This window comes from Miniopterus schreibersii, assembly GCF_964146895.1.
Source record: "Miniopterus schreibersii genome assembly, chromosome: 5".
In the NCBI taxonomy this organism is placed as follows: Eukaryota; Metazoa; Chordata; class Mammalia; order Chiroptera; family Miniopteridae; genus Miniopterus; species Miniopterus schreibersii.
In genome coordinates, this window is record NC_138106.1 from 81,257,386 (window position 1) to 81,277,083 (window position 19,698).

Here is a 19,698-nt window from a genome sequence, read left to right on the forward strand (position 1 = left end):
GCTGCAAAAATGTACACAGATTTGTTACAAAGCTTAAGAGTTACTTGATCTATGCTTATTAAATAAAACCAGATAATGTTTCAATGATCATTTACCAAGTTTGCTTCTCTTGTCAACAGATTAAAACTTATACCCAGGTTTGCATGTGTGTGTTGAATTTGTGACAATATGCACTATTTATTCCATCCCTTCCCACTGCACCACCCTCACCTCCTATCCCCAGGTTAGCTCGTAAAATGTTTTCTCCATGTTAGGTTTTCCTTACCATTATATATTGTCAAGTATTCCAATGAGTTTGGAAACCGGAGTATTAGAACAATGTAGCATCTAGAGAGTGATACTTTTGTAATGTTGCCTGTTGTACAGACCATGATTCAATTATATCAAATCTTCGGGAAATAAACCTTATTTCTCCAGAGCCTAGCAGTGCTTGGCACCTGTTTGAATGAATGAAGTAGACGGAGAATGTCAATATTAATTTATGGAATGGTTAGTAAAGGAAAAAAGTACAGTCTAGCCGAAGGACTTCTGACAGCCGTTTGCTTAAATCACTCTTGACTTTCCCCTTCGGGCAAGTTTATTGCTTGGGAAATTCCTAGAAGGCGAAGGCAGAGGGCGGGAGGCATAGAAAGGAGCCGGGGTTAGGGGCCCAAGACGGCTTGGGGACAGCGTCACGGGGCCTAGAGGAAACGTTCCGTCTCGGCGGAGTCTGGGGAGCCGCGACCGGGCTGGTCCCGGGAGCGGGAGGAACGCAGCCCTGGGCCGCGGCCTGGAATGTCGCGGGCCGAGCGCGGAGGTCGCGCTACCTGCGGCGCAGGCGGCTCCGGGACCGGCCGGCGGGGCGCGCCCTCGCCCCACCCGGGAGCGCGGGGCCCGCGCGGGGCGGGGCGGAGCCGGGGCCGGGGGCGGGACTCCCTGGCGGCCCCGCCTCGCCCCGCCGCCCGCGGGTCACAATGTAGGGTTAGGGCGGCGGGCGGGCGGGGCCCGGCGGGGGCGGAGCCGCGGGGCCGGGGCGGTGACGGCGGTTGGGGGAGGGGAGGGGAGGAGGACCGGCGCAGGAGGAGGACAGCGCCATTCCGGCCGGCCGCTCCCTCCGGTCCCGCTCCCTTCCCCGCAGCGGCCCGCGAGCGCGGGCGGAGGAGCGCGCGCGTCACGCGGCCCGGCTCGGCGCCCTCCCGCCCCAGCGTCCGCCGGCGCGCAGGGCGCGGGCCGCGGCGGGCCGGCCGCGCGGAGTCGGCGCGGGCGGAGTCGTGAAGTCGCCGCCGTGGCCCTCGCTGCCCGAGCTTCGCCGCCAGCCCGCGGTGCCCGCGCACGCCGGCCGCCTTCGCCTCCGCGCCTGGCTGGCGGGGGCGCTGTCCCCGGCGGACCGCGCCGCTCCCTGGAGCTCGGCGGAGCGGGGCAGCCCGGGCCGGCGGGGGCGCGAGGAGCCGGACGCCGCCGCCTGTGTCGCCGCGGGCGCCGCGGGGGCCATGACCGTGGAGCAGAACGTGCTGCAGCAGAGCGCGGTGCAGAAGGTGAGGCGCGCCCGCGGGGCCCGCGCTCCTCCCGACGTGCGCCCGCCCCGGCCTCCCCCGCTCGGGCCTCGGCTTCCCCGGGTGCGCCCCCGCCGCCCTCTGCCGCTGCCCCTCGCCTTTGGGGGCGCGCGCCCGGGGCCGGCGGCTCGTGGGGCGCGGCGGGCAGTTAGCGGGTGTCGGTCCGCTTCCTTCTGCCGATTGTTTTCCTGTAACAGCCGGCGCCGGGGATCGACTGGGAGCGACCCTCACATTCCTACGCTCGTCCGTGTGGCTCCTTCATTAAACTTACCCCCCTCCTTTAAAAAAATAGCCAGTGTCATCTCCTCCGAGCGCAGTTTGTCTCGAAGGGAGGACACCCCAGGCCTGCTGTTCTGCGAGGGGTCGCCTCCGGAATGGACTTGCCTGCCTCGCGGGCAGGTGCGGCCGCCAGGTGGACGGTGCGCTAGCCGGGGACTCGGCGGTGTCCTTTCCTCTCTCCGTTTCTTTTTTTCTTTCTTTTTCCTCTCCCCCCCCCCCCCCGCTTTTTTTCCCTGAGTATAGGAACTGCCCCTTAAGAAAGGAAACCTTTCTGGCCATGTTGATTTCAGGAATCTTTTGTCCCCTAAGTTTGACCTTGTTCCGTCGTTCACCCTTTGCTCTGGCCTCAGTCACACATTCAGATGGTCACTTAAGTAAAAAAAACAAAAACCTCTGTGAAGCTTCAGATCTTTTATAGTCTGTAGTGAGAGATGCTCTTTTAGTCTAGATTTTGCTTTCAGAATCTCAAGTGCACTCTCGTGGCCTGAACTGTATCCAGAAGAGTCGTTAGGTACGCCTTAATTTTTGGGGGGGTAGGGGGAGGTCGTTTGTGTGAGAAGCATTTTGGGTAAAAGGAAAACATTGCTTTGGTCCTGTTGGAATTGGGGGGATAACTTCGCTTTACTGTGAGCAGCTACCAAAGCGGTGTGTGGTTTATCTTGGTGCGTGATGAGTGCCCCACCCTGTCGTCGTTTTGGCACAGTTATCCCACCTGCGCTTGGTTGTAGACTGAGGCCTGCAGTCCTGAAATGGTCTATTTATATATTCACAGCTTGCTAAGTTTTTGCTTTGAGATTATTTTTAGAATTTTATGATAGTACTTGAGGTAATTGAAGATGCTTGAGAATTTTGGAAAGCAAGGATAGTGCATTGTTATTTTAGGCCCCTTGGGAAAGTTCTCTTGTAACTCGTGTGTTATAGTTGACTGGTAAATTTAGAAGCACACTGCAGTTTATTTACAGTGAAATAATTCTAGATTTAATAATGGGAGTTTAGAACAGTTTATCTCCTAATCCCCTCTATTCTATTTTGAATATCTTAAACTTTAGTTTTTGATATTTGAGTATGTGATAAAGGGTTAATACTTAGAACAGGAATTTCATGGTCACGAATACGAAGTAGCATGTAATAATAGATTTAGTATCCTTTTTGTTTACAGTTCTTTTCATTGTTGAATATTAGAAAGCGTATTTCAAAGTGGGAAATAAAGTCGTTAATATTTTTTACATCTCTTAAATTTGAACAATGGCAAAAATTTGTTAAATTGATTTTGACTAAAGTACTTCTTTAGCATAGAATCATAATACTGATCTGCCTGGTTCAAAGGTTTATACATAAAGTTGTAGGATTAAGAATCATATTACTGAAAGTGATCTTGGCCATCAAGTCCAATTTCCTAGTTTAATGAACCCTCTCCTTATATAAAGAGAGTAGTAGTTAATTTAAATTTTACAGTTATGATGCTATTTTTAATTTATGTCAGGTTATTTCATTGATATTGGGGAATTTTTTTAGAGCAATATAATTATTTTTAAACTTTCATCATAGTATTTGTGTTTTTAAAAAGAAACACTGTTTCTTTACTTTCTGTATTAATATACTATTACTTTGTTATTCATATTAGAGCTATTTTAAAAATATTTATATGGTTATGAATACTTTATATCACTTCAAATAAATTGATAGATTTAAGTCTACCAAGCTAGTAACTAGGAAGTGGACTACAAGCTAGTAACTAGGAAGTGAACTTCATACTTGAGAAGAAACAAAAGTGAAACTCTTTGTCTTCACTTCAAAACTTTATGAATGATCAGTAAAACCCGAGTTGTCTAGTGCATATTGCACAACCAAAATTTTTAATCTGTTCTCTGCTCTCCTAAAAAAAAATTGTATGTATTTGTATAACATTAGTTTTATGTAAAGTAGCTATATTCTGGTGGTTGGAACAGTTCCCCATATTTTCAAGATTTTTTTTTTCCTGCTAGAGGATGATTAGTGATTATCTTTTTTTTTTTTTTTTTTTTAAGCAGCACAACACAAAACTTTCATAGCTCTTTGTTTACCTACAGAGTAGCTTGTCACAATATAACGTAACTCAAAGGGCTGTGTTTTCCTCCGATGTGATCTTTGCTTGATGCTGAAGTTTGGCCATGACAGTTATGAGATATAGTACAACTGCAGAGAGCTGCTTTTCTGAGGTTTAGATGATACAAGTGAGCTCGAGGCAGATTAGGTATAGTTAAATCCTGTCATTGGGTCTTGAACATGTATCTTAAGCCTTTATTGCTTGATATTTTTCTAAGTGTAGGATCCTTAGATCTTAGAAACCTGATACATAGATTCAGGTTCCAAGTGAGTATTCTTTAGGGCAGCAAGAGGAGGCTTCCAGGAACCAAATTAATTTATAGAGTGAAGTGAGCTGGATACTATTTTTAGTTAACTGTATCCTTCTGAGTTGAATAAAATGTAATGTTCATGTTTTGACTGTTTTGTTTTACCATAGGGCTTATAAGAGTTCCTTGGACACAGCAGGTTTCAGTAAATATTTGATGATGAAATAGAGTGAGTGTTTTCTAAAAGGGATGCAAGAGCAGTGGTTGTTTTAGTTCCCTAACTGAATCTCAAGACTTAACATTATTGAGAAACAATGAAAGTTTGAACCAGACAACCTTTGGGATATAGGCAGTATAGTGAAAAGACAGTAGGATGTGAGTAGGATTTAAACCACCTTTCTATGACCTTGGGCAAGTCATTAAATGCCTCTGAATCATCTTTTAAAGCCTCAAAGTTAGTATGGTTAGACATGAACAACTTTTTCTAGATCTGAGTGTTTCGTGGGTATAAGCATGCATTTATTCCAAATAGGGAGGATTAAAAAAGAAATAATAGAGGGTGGGGGAAGAAGGAATTTTATGGATCAGTAGCCAACTTTCAATTAATTACATAGAGGTTAGGTGGGAACGATGTCACAGATTAACAAAATTTAAAAATATAAACTGGATTCAGGGCAAATTTCTTAGGTAAAATAATGTAGTATTTTCTCATTTAGGTATCATCTAAAGTTACAAAAATACAATACGGCCTTTCAAGGGACGGTTAACATTATATAAATCACTGCAAAAATTACATGAAATGAATGTTCTTCAGTCCTAAATGGTTGCTTATCTTGTTATTAGCCTAAGACTTGGTTTGGGCTGAGAGGAGGGCATCCAGCTGCGCATTCCTTTTCTTTCTCACCTAATTTTGATTTGTATGCTAACATTGTATCCGGCTCCCTTTATGAATTCTCATCAGTTCTGATAAATATTTGACTGATTTTCTTCAGTATTTTATGTTGACAGTTCGTATCATTTGCAAATAATTATCATTCTGACATCTTCCTTGTCAGTATTCATACTTCTTTTTATTTACTATTTTATTGCTTTAGCTAAGATTACAGGATACTACTGGGATTAATGTTAGTTTCTGTTACGTATTGTTTTATGATGATATGGAAATTTCCTTACAGTTCGAAGTTTTTAAAACGTTTTGCCATCTGATTAGGATGTTTATTCTATCAAATGTCCTTTTTTTGCAACAACTGATGCAATATTTTTTGTGTAAATAATAAAAACGTTGTAATAGATAACATGGAACATTATGTGCTTAAGGAATTATGCTACAAGTTTTTTAAACTTTGTTTTTAAATATTTAATCTTCCCAGCCACGTTATTAGATGAACACTATTGTTTTTCCATCATGTTGTAATTGAGGAAAAGTATTAAAGAAGTTAGGAACTAGAGCAACATTGTTATTGTACATTTAAACTCAGGGTCATGAGGCTCAGTGGCTCCTGCTCTTAGCCATTCTGCTGTATGGCTTTCTGATAAAAGCTCATTTAGTCATGATACCTCAAATTCCTCGTACTAAATTTTAATCTAGAATTTGGTATGTGCATTCAAATGAGATTGGTTACACGGTTTGCTTTTGTGCACGTGGGCTTCTGAGGCAAGGTTAGGTCATAAAATCCTTAGAAAGCTTTTTATGTTTTTCTGTGCTTTTGGAATTGTTTACTTTAGGATTAGGTTAAAGCCTTCAGAATTGGTGGTATTAAATGACTTTTTATCATTCAACCTAAGTACTTGTTTTTTGAAGTTTTGATGAATATAACAATTTCAGGATGCCCATTTTTTTTACAGCAAGTTTTAGATAAGCTTTCCAAATCTTTATCATCTTTTAGGTTTTCTACTTCTTGCAGGTCAAGTTTAAGACTATTTTATTTTATAGATTCAAATTTTATTTCACTTAGACTTCCATATATATTAGTCTGATCTTTTCTTTTAAATTTATGTTTATATAGATAGATCCCTTTCCTACTCTTGTTTGTATTGCTCTCCGTAATGTTTGCCAGATGTTGATTTATTTTATTGGGCTTTCCAAAATCCAGCTCTTTGCTTCATATATAACTTTTGTCCTACAACTTATTTCTGCTTTTGTCCTTAATAATTCCACCTTTCTACTCATTCTGGTGGTTATTGTTGCTCTTTTTATACTTGAATTCACATTTAATGAGTTTCCAATCATGTATAATAATGAAAAGCATTTTGGGCTGTGGATTTTCATCTGATTTTGTTTTAGTTTTGACATTATTATTTTTTTATTAAAATATCTTTTTTGGTTAACTTTCCAAGATGTTGCACTTTAAAAATTGTTAATTTTTAGTTTTGATCCACTGTTTAGAAAATATGATTAGTAATAGTTTTAGAAATTTATTAAGATGTTCTTATGACTAAGTACATGCGGTTTTAATGAACATATGAAAGGATGTGTATTCTTTGAAAGTTATAGAGTTGTATATATAGTAAATGAACACTTAGTGTGATTTGAATATTTAATGTTTTTTTCTTTATTTCTTAAATTCTGGGAGATGTTGATGTCTTTTAATATAATTTCATCAAATTCTCCGCATACTTCTAATGGATCTAATCTAAACTTGTTTGTATTTACTGGTCTTTAGTAAGAGTTCATCATTTACATATATGGTGTTAACTGATAAATTTTTAATTTTTTATTGTCATTTAAGTTTCCATGTATTAGTCATATTTTTCCCATTCAGTTTTGATGTATTGGTCAGGCTTTCATTGTATCACTTTTCCTACCCTTATGTCTATATCCTATAATGATTTGGAAATCTTTCTCATTTTTTCTCTTTTAATGTTAGATCATTATATCTAAGCTCATATTTTTTTGAGTGTCAAAATCAGTAATTGGTTTTTCTTCCTTTCCTCAGCCATCAATAAGATAAGACTTTTAGTATATTTTTTATTTATAACATTCCTGATTTTATTGGGATAACGTAGAATTGTAATTCTAAGCAATACCCTTTTAATTTCTTAAGGTATACCTTATGTGAAAAATAAATTCGTAGTTAGTTTTTTTAAAAATTAGGCATTTTACTTCTGTTTTTCTGTATAGTATAATACTGTTTGATGTTACTTTTTGAATTTTGTGTGTGTGTGTGTGTTTATTGTGTCTTTTTAACATTCCTGCCTAGGATTTTTTTATCTGAAAATGTTAGTGTTCTTTTCAGGAAAAAGACATTTTTAAATTATAGCTTCTACTCCTTTTTTTTCTCCTTCTGTAACTACATTATTTGAATATTAGATATCATTTACCTCCCTTGCTTCAAATTTTATTTTATAATTTCTTTCTCTTTTTGTCCTATATGCTGAGATAACTTTTTAGTGTGATTGTCCAGATTGTCTTTGTAATGCCAATTACATATTTACTCCCTCCTTAGTTGGCCAGATATTTTTGGAGGATTTGTATAAATAATATACATTTAAGTTTGTTCTGAAGTGCACAGAATTAATCACAAACACTGGTTCAGGATCAGCTGTATATGCAGTGTTTTCATTTATTTATGAAACTGCCTATTAATTTTCAGTAATAAGCCCATGTGAACCCGCTACTGAGAACAAAAGCTAGAACTCTGAAAGTAACTGTGCGTAACCTCCTGTTTCCATAAGAGGCTGTGACCGTCCTGCATCCTGCCCTCGCGCTCCTTTTCATCCCTTTCTCTTGCCTCTCTCCGAATTCCTGAAGGTACATGTTTTTTATTTCACTCGTTTTAAATTTAGGAACTTCTTCCCACCTGGATAAATAAAAGATACTCATCCATCTTTTCTACTAAGAGCTTTTAAAGTTACGTTTGCAACATTCCGACCTTGTTCCACTTGCACTTCCCTTGGTAGCAGGTGTGAGGCGGCCCGACGTCACACTCCGCGTGTGATGACGTCAGCCTCGGCTCCCTGACCCGTTAGCGCCCCCGGGCCGCAGGCGGCGTCTCCGCGGGCTCCGTGCGGAACGTGCTTCCCGGCCGGGCTTCTGCCCTCCGCCCGCCCGCCGCCCCGTCTCCGGGCTGTGGCTCACCGTCATCCCAGCGCTCGGGAAGGAGGCTCGCCTCCCCTCTCCCGAGGCGTCGTGCACTTGAGTCTCCCGTAGACATTTTGGAGGAACCAGAGCGGGTTCTCCGCGGTTCCTGTCACTGCCGCGCACCCGCGGGCCAGCTCGCAGCAGCGGCGTCTTCCTTACGGAGCCTCTCCCGGAACAGGGCATCTTCCTTCTAATTTAGGTCTCTCCTGTCGCTCGTGCAGTGCATAACTTTAACTGTGGAATTCTTACACAGTGTTCGTTCTAGATGGCTGATCGTTTCCGATGACAATTACATGCGGTGCTCTGAAGCGTCCTTGTGGCGCCGGCAGCGTGGCGGCGCCCAGGCCGAGCTGCCTGCGGCCGCGCGGGATACGCCGCCCCGGGGCCGCGCTCTCCGCCGAGGGGCCGGGCTCGCCCAGGAGGCGGGGACGAGGCGGCCCTTACTGAACAAGAAGGGGAGAAGCTGTTGCAGATGGAGAGGCAGAGATTACACGGGGAGTGGCTGCCGCGGGAGCAGAAGGCACAGGAATTCGGAATAGAGGAGAAGGAAGAGGCAGCTAGAGAAGGGCAGGAGGAACAGGAGAGAAAGATCGAGGCAGGAGGAAGGGGAAGAGCCACGGAGGGGAGAGACGAGCAGTGCAGGTACCAGAGCGCCTGGGGCGAGCTGGGAACCGGCGCCGCGTGGCCAACGCAGCACCCGGCCGGCGGTGCGGTGACGGAGCCCGGAGCCGAGCGTCCCTCCCGCTGAGAAGCAGGCTGCAGCCTCGGGGATGGTGCTCCCGTAAACACGCCCGACGTGGAGCCCACCCTTCTCCTCGGAACTGTGGACGGGAGCTGCGTGGACCGACGGACTGACGGAGCCTGAGGCCAGCGAGGCCTACCGCCTTCCGGGCCTTCGGGGACCTGGTCCGGGGTCACGTGGGGGAGGTGAGCCAGTTCCGGGTCAGCTGCCGCTGAGCCCACGTGAGGGGCCACGTGCCTGTTCCGCACCGAGTGGCAGGAGACTGCGGAGCGGCCTTTCCGGGTTTCAGGGACTGCGGCGTGCAGGACCCTGCCCGGTGGCCCGGCGGGGAATGGCGGCTTGTGGTTTAGGTGAAGTTATAGCGCCCACGAGGAAGACACTGCAACTTTCCGCACGCGTTCCGAAATCCCAGCAGGAGTTCTGGGAAGCTGAGGGGGGCGGCTTCCTGTCTCCACCGCGGCCTGGCTCTGCCTTGGGTAAGAACTCCGGGGAGAGGATGGGCCGCCATGACGCGCTCGGCGGCGGGCCCGGGAGGCGAAGCCCGCGTCTGGCCGGTTTCCACAGAAGGAATGGAGAAGCTGAGAGGAAAGGAGGTAGCCACAGGGGTAAGACATCTCACAGACACACAGCAAAAAGTCACGAAAGGCGTACGTAGTTCACGAAGTAGAGAAAGAAAAGGGGCCCGCAGCCGGCCCGGGACAGCCCGAGCCGGAGCCCGAGCCCGAGCCCCTCTGGGTCCAGGAGTCGTGGTGGGAGGTGGTCAGGAAGGAGAGACAGAACTGTCCATAGTCCCGAATCCAAATAAACCAGTATTTGTATATTTGTTATTGGTGTATGCAACTGCAACTGACATCTGTACGTAAACCTTATTTCCTGCCACCTTGCTAAGCTTTTCTAATTTAATACTTATCTAGAGATAATTTTGGATTTTTTTTTGTATTTAAAAGGTTATATGCATAAGGCATGATGTTTTTATTAACTTCCAATTTTAATGTCTGTAATTACGTTTTTTCTTGTACTAGGCCACTAGTGGTAAGACCACTGATAAAGGTTGATTAAAGTGGTGGGAGTGGATGTTTTATTGCTGATTTTAAAGGGCAGTTCTCTACTTGGGTACCTAATGCACTCCGTGTTAGCTGTACAAACATATGTTATATGGAGGGTTCTGTTTCCAAAGAACTAAAAGTTACTGTGTTATCTTAAATTTTGATCCTTGCTTATACTTTTTCTTTTGGGTCCGAGTGATGGTGGAAGTTTCTCTGCAGGCATCCTGGGGGGCGGGGGAGATCCCTTGTCTCTCAGCCACTTTTCTGTCCTCCTAGGTCTTTTCTTTTGGTGGTGTGTGTGTGTATGGATAGTTTCAGAAAGTGCTTTTAAATATGTGTGGAACAGCATATGAAAACTTGTGTATATTTTAAAGAAACATAATAAAGTTACTGCCAGGCCGGCATTTCTTAGTGGTTGAGCATCGGCCTAGGATCCGGGAGATCGCAGTTGGTTCCTGGTCAGGGCACATGCCCAGGTTGCAGCTGGAGGCTCGATCCCCATGCAGGAGGGAGCCCACGAATGACTCTCCCGTTGTTTATGTTTCTCTCCCCCTCTCTCTGAAATCAATAAAGATATATTTAAAATAGTAATAAAGTTACTACCATTTGTACTACCTGGACATGAAATAGAATATCTTCTAGAAATTTCCTTTGTGTCTCACTTACACTGTCCCTCCCTTTGATATACCACAGGCTGCTATCTTGACTTTTTGAAGTTGTTAGTGTGATATAATTTACAAAAAATAAAATGAAAACACCCATTTACAAATAATTAGATGAATTTTGGGGTATAGAATAGGTCTGTCACTCTACAAGATTTCCTTGTGTCACCCTTCCTATTTAGTACCCCCGCCCTCCCATCGATCTGATTTTTATCACTATAGATCAGTTGTGGCTGTTTTAGGTCTTCACATAAGTGGAATCATAAATTTTCGTTGTTGCATTTGATTGTTTTGCGCAGTAAAATGTTGTTGCTATTCAGCCATATTGCTGAGTAATATTTTATTATTTCAAAATCTGTTAAACATGTACCTTTCGGGGGACTGAGTTGTTTCCAATTTGTGGCTCTTACAAATGATGTTGCTACAATGTACATTTGTAAGCAGGTCTTTGAGTAGCCATATTTGCATTTCTCTTGAGCAAACACTTAGATGCATTTGTTACAAGACATTGCTAAATGGTTATTCAAAATGGTTGTGCCATTGTACATTCCCATCAGCAATGTATGAGAATCCTACATAAGTGTCTACATTTTTGTTGACAGTATTATCACATTTTATGTTTCAGCCATTTTAATGAATATGTTGTACCTCGTTGTTGGATTAATTTGTTTTTATCTAGAGACTAATAGTTTTGAACATTTTTATGTGTTCATTAGCCATTTTTGGATGATTTTAAAATATTGATGTTTCCCATTTATTATCCATTTAAATTCTCACAGGATCAGCAATAACAGTCACTACTTATTCTTCCAAATATGAAAATGGCTAAAAAGTTAAAGATGTTGCTAGAGGTAAAACATTGTGGGAGCAAGTATTAATATGCTCACAAAACAAAATGTAACTGTACAATTTTCCCATCATTTTTTTAAAAAACTAACACCTGATAAAAAGGCTGAACTGCTGAAGAATAAAGCCCTTTTCTTATTCATGTCTCAAGCTAACATTAAGTTAATTTCTTTGATAATCAGTTGCACACACAGTAGAAATCTTTATGATGTATATTTTGTTCACGGTACAAAATACTTTCACGTTGCAGTTGGTTTGGAAAGAACTTAGAGGACTGATGGCAGGTGGAATGAACTGTGGCGTTGGGTGGTTGGTAGGCAGTAGGGCAGAGAAATACTTTTTTTTCCCCTCACAGTTTTTAGCCCATGTGAAAACAAGAAGTTCAGCCTGTTTTGAACTGGAACAGAAAACACTTAATGTTTGCTGGGATTTTGTTGGTGCTGTTCAGTCTAGAAGTGGGTGGAGGGGGGTGAGCTTCATTAGGCCTGAGGGCGGGTTAGCTGCAGAGCTGAAGGAGTTCACTCCTCTGGGACTCATCAAGGAGGTCCCTGAGGTCTTCCCATAAGGGAAGGGCATGGCTGAAGAAGAGGCTTGAGAGGAAACAGCAACAGCCCAATGCCTCAGGTTTAAAATACCCAGTTTGAGGAGGGAAGACGCAGCGCTCTGCACAGCCTCCTGGGGTCAGTGGACACTCTTGTACCTATTTTGGTTGCACCAATACAGATTCTCAGAACTGACTTCCTGGCTTCTTCCCCAGTGGGCTTCAAGTTAGTGATAAGACTATAGAACTAATAGAACTGACAATATTTCCATCTTTGCTAGTGGCCCTAGAGGGAGGGCACCAGTGCATCTGAGCATGTGAAGCTGTGGCTGGGTAGAGGAAGGCAGCATATGAGATGGCTAGGGTTAGCTCTGATTTATGAGGTATTCCCTAGGTAGGGAGACCAGGCCTCTGGGAATTGGGATCAAAGCAGCCACTCAGGGCATAGGGTCCTGTGTGAGGAGGTAAGGTCCCAGGGCCCTGTGAACATTCATATTATTTGGTGTTGCCATTTAGCTTACTCTTGGCCATCTTGGGATTGGCTCAGGCAAATTCTAGCTTCAGGGTCTGCAGTTTTCAGGTGGAAGTAAATCCCTTCTGTGCATTCTTGGCTGTGTGGGTGGTATTAGGTACTCTTCATACCCTTGCACTGCCTGGAGAGCAGGTTCTGGGTTTAATGTGCAAAGGGAGGGGCCTGACTGTCAGTGCCTCTGTTTCTCTTCCCCCGTCATAGGGTTTCAGGGGCAGTCTGTGGGAGCTAGGGGGACCAGCACTGTGGGAGGGGTGGGTGGTAGGCAGGCAGGGGATGTGGCAGGGAGGTACTGGGAACCTGCTTCCTCTATCTCTTCCTTACTGGCCATTTTTTATCTTCTGTAGTTTTTATCTTGCTATTGAGTTTAGGAGTTTATATATTCTGAATACGTCTTTTATTATATATTTTTTCTCTTGGTATGTAGCCTATTTTCATTTCAGTTTCTTGTCAGTTCTGTGAAGTCAAAGTACTTTAACATTGGTAAAGTTCATTATACTATTTTTTTTTCTTTTAATGTGCTTTAACCTAATATTTTTGAATCTTTTCCACAAAAACTTTTTCCTATGTTTTTGTCAAAAATGTTTTATAAAATTAGCTTCTATGTTTAGGTCTGTGATCTATATGGAGTTTATTTTCGTTTGTGCTCCAAAGTGTAAAAGCCAAGGTTTACATGAAATTAATGAACCCTGTGTTATCGTTCAGTTATACTTCTGTAGATGCCAGAACTTAACCGTGCTACTGTTGATGAACTATTTTGTTATCTTTTTATATATTTATGCACCGTTGGGTTTTTTCCGTGTGAAATTACGTATTTTGTAAATACCTTTTCCCATTTTCAGGATTTTTTTTTTTACTCCCTTTATGGTGTCCTTTTATAACTGGAAGTTCATTCCAATTTAGTCTCATATTTAATGTTTCCTTTATTATTTGAACTTCTATACCGCTTCATAAAAATACTATTTTTTTGCCCTCAAGTGTTTCTCTAGTTTTACCTTCAGTGTTTAAATCTTATTTTACTTGGACTTAAGTTTTGTGTATTGTTTCAGTAGGTGTTCAAATTCCGTTTTCCCCTCTGAAGAACTAGCAACTCTATTGAAAAGTTTCTCCTCCCTGTTAATACTCCTAATGACTATTTTTTTATCCTGGAGTTGGGACTTTTTTTAAGGAAAATAGGTTTCATGGATTTTCCATTGATTAAAGTAATTTTTACTATAGTTTTACTGAAGCTTACATAAATAGAAACTAGGCATAAATTTATTATGTTATGTTGTATAGCTCTTGTGCACTAAAACCAAAAACCAACTAATAACTTAGATGTAACCAAAACTATAAAATTAGTAAAATTTAGAGTAATAAGGTTAACTTAATTTGACAGTGGTCATGTTTTATAGAAGCTAACTTGGCACTTGCACCTTCAACCAGGGTAATTAATATGTGAATATCAGGATATTCTTGCAATGTGTTATTAAACTCTGGGAGTAGATTTTATTACCGTTGTCATGTACATTACCTCTGTGACCTCGGTACTCAGTTAATAGCCACTGTCTTAAGAGTGATGTTCTCAGCCTTCACAGATGAATGTCTTCACAAATGTACCGTCAAGTTTAATCATAGTTTAAAACATTTTTTTCTATAACTCAATAAACATATAATTATTGCATTGTCTCATACAGAATGTTGAACAGAATAGGTTGTGTGATTTGTGTAGAGTGAGGCACAGTTGCTGTGGAAAAGAGGTAATGATTATAGTTTACTTTTAAGTTAGTGCCAAATAAATTTTATATATTAGAACTTGTAAGTACTTTGCCTTGTGAAGATACCCTGGGCAATCAGGAGGGTGAAACTGCTGTGCAGTGAGACAACTGCTTTTGCCGACACCATGAGACAGCATTATGATGAGTAGTAATTGTGTTGTAGTTATTGCTACCTCCCTTAGAGTTGTTGTTGAACTTTGTTGTGGTGAAGGTTTTAAACCTTTCAGTTGTGCTGCCAAAATATTTAGTATTTGAACACATATTAAAACACAGAGAAGTTGAGGATTTTGGGGTAAGAAGACAGAAAGTAGCCTAGCTATTGGGCAAGATTTCTTTGAGCTTGTCAGGTTTTGCTGTGGGAACACTCAGTACATATATTTAAACTGTTTACATTTGGGCTATACAGCACAATAAAATGTGACTGCTGTTGCAGTATGCGATGTTTCTACTTCTTAACTGGGAACTTTCCTAGGCTTAGTTTTTTTATTTTCTTCTTCTTTGTGAGCTCTGTCTTTGAGAGATCATGTATTTTTTCAATTATGTGTGTTCATTACTACAAAATTTTATATTTTAAATAAATGTACACCCTCACATATATTCTCATTTCAGGTTTTTAATTGCCTGTTTCTGCTTAAATATGCAGTCATCTCTCATTATCATATTCATACATTTGCTAATTCTTTATTTATTTTAAACAGATTGAGAAATAAGTAATACACCCCAAAAGCTTATAGTTTGGTGATGGTGGGAACCAGAGGTGCATATATGATATTTTAAGTTAACTGCAGTATTTTTAGGCTATGTTGGTATGACCAAGGGGAGGATCTAAGAAGAACAGGAAAGACCTCAGAGCAGGGAGTAATGGTTGAAATGAACTGTGGAAGACTAATAGCCAAAGAGAAGCCCATGAACAGGACAAAGAAACAAACCACTTTGGTGCCTTCTGTTATCCACAAGTTGCTTTATGTGGTTAGATGTGATATAATAAAAAATAAATAGCCTTTTGTATGCTAATGAGATAACTCCTGGTTGGGGGACTAGTTCAGGTTAGGGGCTGTACCTCACAAAACCAACCACTGTAATTAGAGGGTTAGACTTGCAGCCTAACCCCCAGTCCAGGGAGGAGAGAGGGCCTGGAGATTGAGTCCAGTCATCAGTGGCCCATAATTTAACCAATCATGCCTACATAATGAAATCTCTGGTGCCTTACATATTTCTAATAAGGTCTCAGTTTATCATACATGGTTAATTTTTTCCTTTCTAGTTGTTTTTGAGACTCATTCTTTTAAAAATACTAAATTATATCAATATATTATTAGGATATAAAAATTCCTTTTAGGGAAGTTCAGTCAGTAAAGGTCCAGTTAGGAAAGAGAAACCACACAATAATTTGAACAGGGAAAGTTTAATACAAAGAAATATTGACTAGTAACAGATGACTGGCTGAGGAATGAAGGAAGGTTATGATTGAAGCCCACTGGATTTTGGGGGAGTGGGGGATGCAGTGCTGGAGGCCGGGACACTTCTGCAAATAGCTCTTTTAAGGGCCCTGGGAAGAAAGTGGTATAGAGCATATGCTTTATTAAACCTACATTATATCTAGATGAATGGCATTTCTAATAGTCAGTAGGGTGTATTATGTGTGTGTAATTAGTATAACCAAAAACTGTATTGGCTTTCAGGAATTGTTTGTGATACATATAGCTGCTAGGAATTATATAGTATTCTAGTGTGAAAGTTCTACCTAGAGCGTGTTTATTTTGCTTTATTAACATAAGGAATTTTCAGTGGCCTGCAAGTTAATTTTGAAAATTTAAGGGAACTAAAGATTTGTAAAGAGAGAAATATTTTAGGAGTAAAATTAATTAGCATCAAAACAAGTTAAATACATATTTTATTTAAACTGCAGAGATCATAGTTTAAGGATATAATTTCATTCACCAAAGTTTTGTTTAACTACATGTTTTCCAGAATATAGCACTCTAATTTAAGCAAAGAAAGAAAAAAAAAGACTTGGACACATAACAGTATGGTGATTACCAGTGGGAAAGTAGGGGACATAGAAGAGGGTAATGGGGGGATAAATGGTGATAGAAGGAGACTTGGCTTGAGGTAGTGAACACACAGTACAATACACAGATGATTTATTGTAGAATTGTGTACCTGAAACCTATATAATTTTATTAACTAATGTCACCCCAATAACTTCAATAAAAAATAATCAGAAATAAAAGCACTCTAATTTTAAAAACACACTGTTCCAAAAGATTTTGCAAGTTGGGTTTTCGGAACTCAAAATGCGTGTTCCCATAGAAACTGTGTTTCATGGTGTTGGGTTCTTATTTGGCCTGGAAATGTGTTTAATTCTGTGTGAACTTAAAGTGCTGTGTAACAGTATTGGGGGGGGGGGGGGGATATTGCATTTAGAATTTCTACTTATGGTGCATTTCTTCTATCTGCTAGTTAATAGGAACGGGGGATTCCATTGGGGGTGTGGACATGCAGATGTTAGATTGGTTGAAGGGTTGGGGTGGCAAGTAAGGATATGAGCTCAGGTCAGGAAGGATGGAAACAAACATTTATTGAGGACCAACTATATTCATTGCTCTTTGCTACTTATTTCCCATAAATATCTCATTGCTTTTTATTTAATTACATGAAAGCTTAAGAATGTTGCTCTTGGATTCTATAAAAAGATAGGAAAATAGTTTTTAAATTCAGAATTTCTGCCATTTCTAAGCCTAAATGTAGATAGTAAAGAATAAAAAAGCATACCTTCAGTTTACACACCCACAGAGGTATGTGATTAATTTAGCACTAAAATGTTGTTAACCCAAAGTGATTAAGATAAGCCTTAAGTCTGTGGCAGTGGAAAATACAAGGTACCCCAACCATTCATGGGAATACTATATAGATTATCTGTAATAGGGAATTTCAACAATACTATATATACTGTATACTTAAGTTGAAGCAGGATTGACAGAACTAGGAAATAAAGCCTGTGAAATTCTAAGGAGAACATAGGAGAGCATAGAAAGTTTGCTTATTAGTAAGTGGGCCTGGCTTATGTATGCTTGTTATTCCCATCTCCAGTAATTAGCTAGGACCTCTTTCCTGTGGGTGAGTTCAAGCCCTGTGATTTGACATGCCCCAGTTCACTTCTGCGAACTCTGCTGTATTCATTTTTCAATCATTAGTCATTGAGTGCCTATCACATGCCAGACACTGTACTAGCCAGACACTACTAGTTAGCAGGAATGCATCGACCGGTGAAAGAGAGTCTGTGCTCTCTTTGGACTGACTTATTGTCTGGTCATTAACCGTGGCGTAGTAGTATAGTCTGTGGTGCCAGTAGAGCCTCTCACCTTAAGAGAAGGCAGCTGAATATATGTAAAAAAAAACCTTAGAATTAGAAAGCAGAATGGTATTTTTAGTCCGTGAATGACAGAGGGAAGAGGAAGACAAGGCTACACTACAGATAGCTGTGGCATACGAATGGCTTTTAAGCCATAAGGATTGTACTACAGGAAAACTCAGAGGGGTCAGAGTATTACATATGAAGGGAAATCAAAGGTTATGTTGTCCCCTTTAAATTACAGATTTAAAAATGCAGATTCAGGAAATAAAAGTTTTGTTTCTGTGTGATTTAGGTTTTATTTGGTGGTGTTTGTTGTTGGTTTTTTGCTTGTATAGCTGGTTAGAGGCAGGCTTCGGGCTTACAAAGAGCTACAGGAGGTACATATGTACTTGAAAAGACCTGTTAGTGAAGTTTGAGGATTTCTTGTTACCATAAGAGATAACATGAACTAGGGCAGTTTAGTGTTAGCAGGTAGATGCAAAAGGTATTCACAAAAATAGATGTGTATATGGTTACATACGTTAATGGCAGTAGTATAATTAATTTTTTCATTGATAGGTAACGTTGAAATGCTTATCACTTAGTGCTTAGCAGTGTTTAGTGCATGTGATTTTGAAGTTTCAGAATACCTTGGGATTTTCTGAAATTGTCCCCCCCTTCCCCCCCGTCTTTTGTTGGAAAATTTGAAAGCTTTCTTATGGGTGTCATTGTAAGAGTTGCCTTTTTTCCCTCTGAAGATGGGAACCTTTGACTTTCTTTTCCTTTGCACTAAACCAAGTTTTATTTATATTTGGAAATTCAGTTAGAGGAACCAGTGACTAACTTATGAGTCATTCACCCCTTAACTCAGAAAGCTTTCCTGCCTGGTAGTCAGCGGTGCATCACATTTTAATACCATTATCTAAACGTTTTACAGCAACAGAGTAGTGGAATTCAGGGCTGAAGTTTCTTTTTTTACTGAATCTTTAATCTCCAAATCAGATGCAGAGAAGAGCAAATATGGAAAGAACGTGGGCTGTGGAATTTGAAACAACCTGTTTTTCTTTCTGACTCTGTACTTATTAATCTCTTGAAGACTCTGTTAGCTATAAAATGAGAGTAACTTTCTAGAGTGTGTGCACATGTATTAAATGAGATTATATACTGGAAGCACAACAATGTCTGGCATACAGCAAGAGCATAATGAAAGCTTGTTCTCTGTCCTTGGCCTAAACCAGTGATCTTTTTTTGTAGCCTCAAAGAGTTATACCAGTGTTTAATATGTTGTAGTCTTTACTGAAACAGATTTGAAACAGACCCAACAGTAGGTAGGGTTAACTGGGAAGGGAAAGAATTTCTGTGAAATCCTCTAATCCTTAATTTATATTAAAACTACTAATGCCTCCTTTTCCCAGTAGTACATAGTACGCACTTAAGAATGTCATCAAGCAGTAAAAATTAACATTGAGGAAGGAACCAGAAGGCCTGTATGTAGTCTTGGCTTCTTTGCTTATTAATTTGTGATTTTGCAAGCCACAGACTCTCTTTGAACATTGTGTCTTGCCCTTCTTGGCCCAGCAGTGTGAACAGGTTGCACCGACCTCATAGTAGATAGGAAATTCACACAAGGAAGACCTCAGAGCTCAGAAATGGAGCTCTAGAGATGGAAGTGGTTGGATCCACCTTGATCCAAAATTACTGGTCCAGAAGGAGAGACTATATACAGGACGTTGTTAGTTGATTATCAGGTGAATCGCAGACCAGAAGTTTGGTAAATAGAAAGGTGCAAATCTTGAAAGAAAGACCAGGGTCTTAATCACAACAGAAATAGCAGCAACAACACATATAATTGCAGGAAATGAAGATGCAGGTTTTCAAAGACAGAAGAATCACAGCTGGAATATGCCAATAACAATGGGGAAAACTTTACAAATGAGGTGGCTTCTATACCATAAACTTAGAATTCTGCTTATAGCTCACCTCTTTTCATGTTTCCCATATCTTGCTAACTTA

At 41.1% G+C, this 19,698-nt stretch overlaps 1 protein-coding gene across 2 annotated transcripts in view; it reads left to right on the forward strand.

The window, feature by feature from the left end:
• The first annotated feature begins 1,323 nt into the window (after nt 1-1,323).
• The window catches only part of USP25 (ubiquitin specific peptidase 25), a 126,396-nt gene continuing 108,021 nt past the window's right edge, over nt 1,324-19,698 (forward strand). Inside the window, exon 1 of one of the 2 annotated variants that reach the window (XM_081139004.1) lies at nt 1,324-1,514. In XM_081139004.1, the coding sequence (XP_080995130.1) occupies nt 1,470-1,514 (45 nt within the window). In that variant the 5' untranslated portion in view covers nt 1,324-1,469. The remainder of the gene's footprint in view (nt 1,515-19,698) is intronic. The other variant, XM_081139003.1, reaches the window with a different exon arrangement.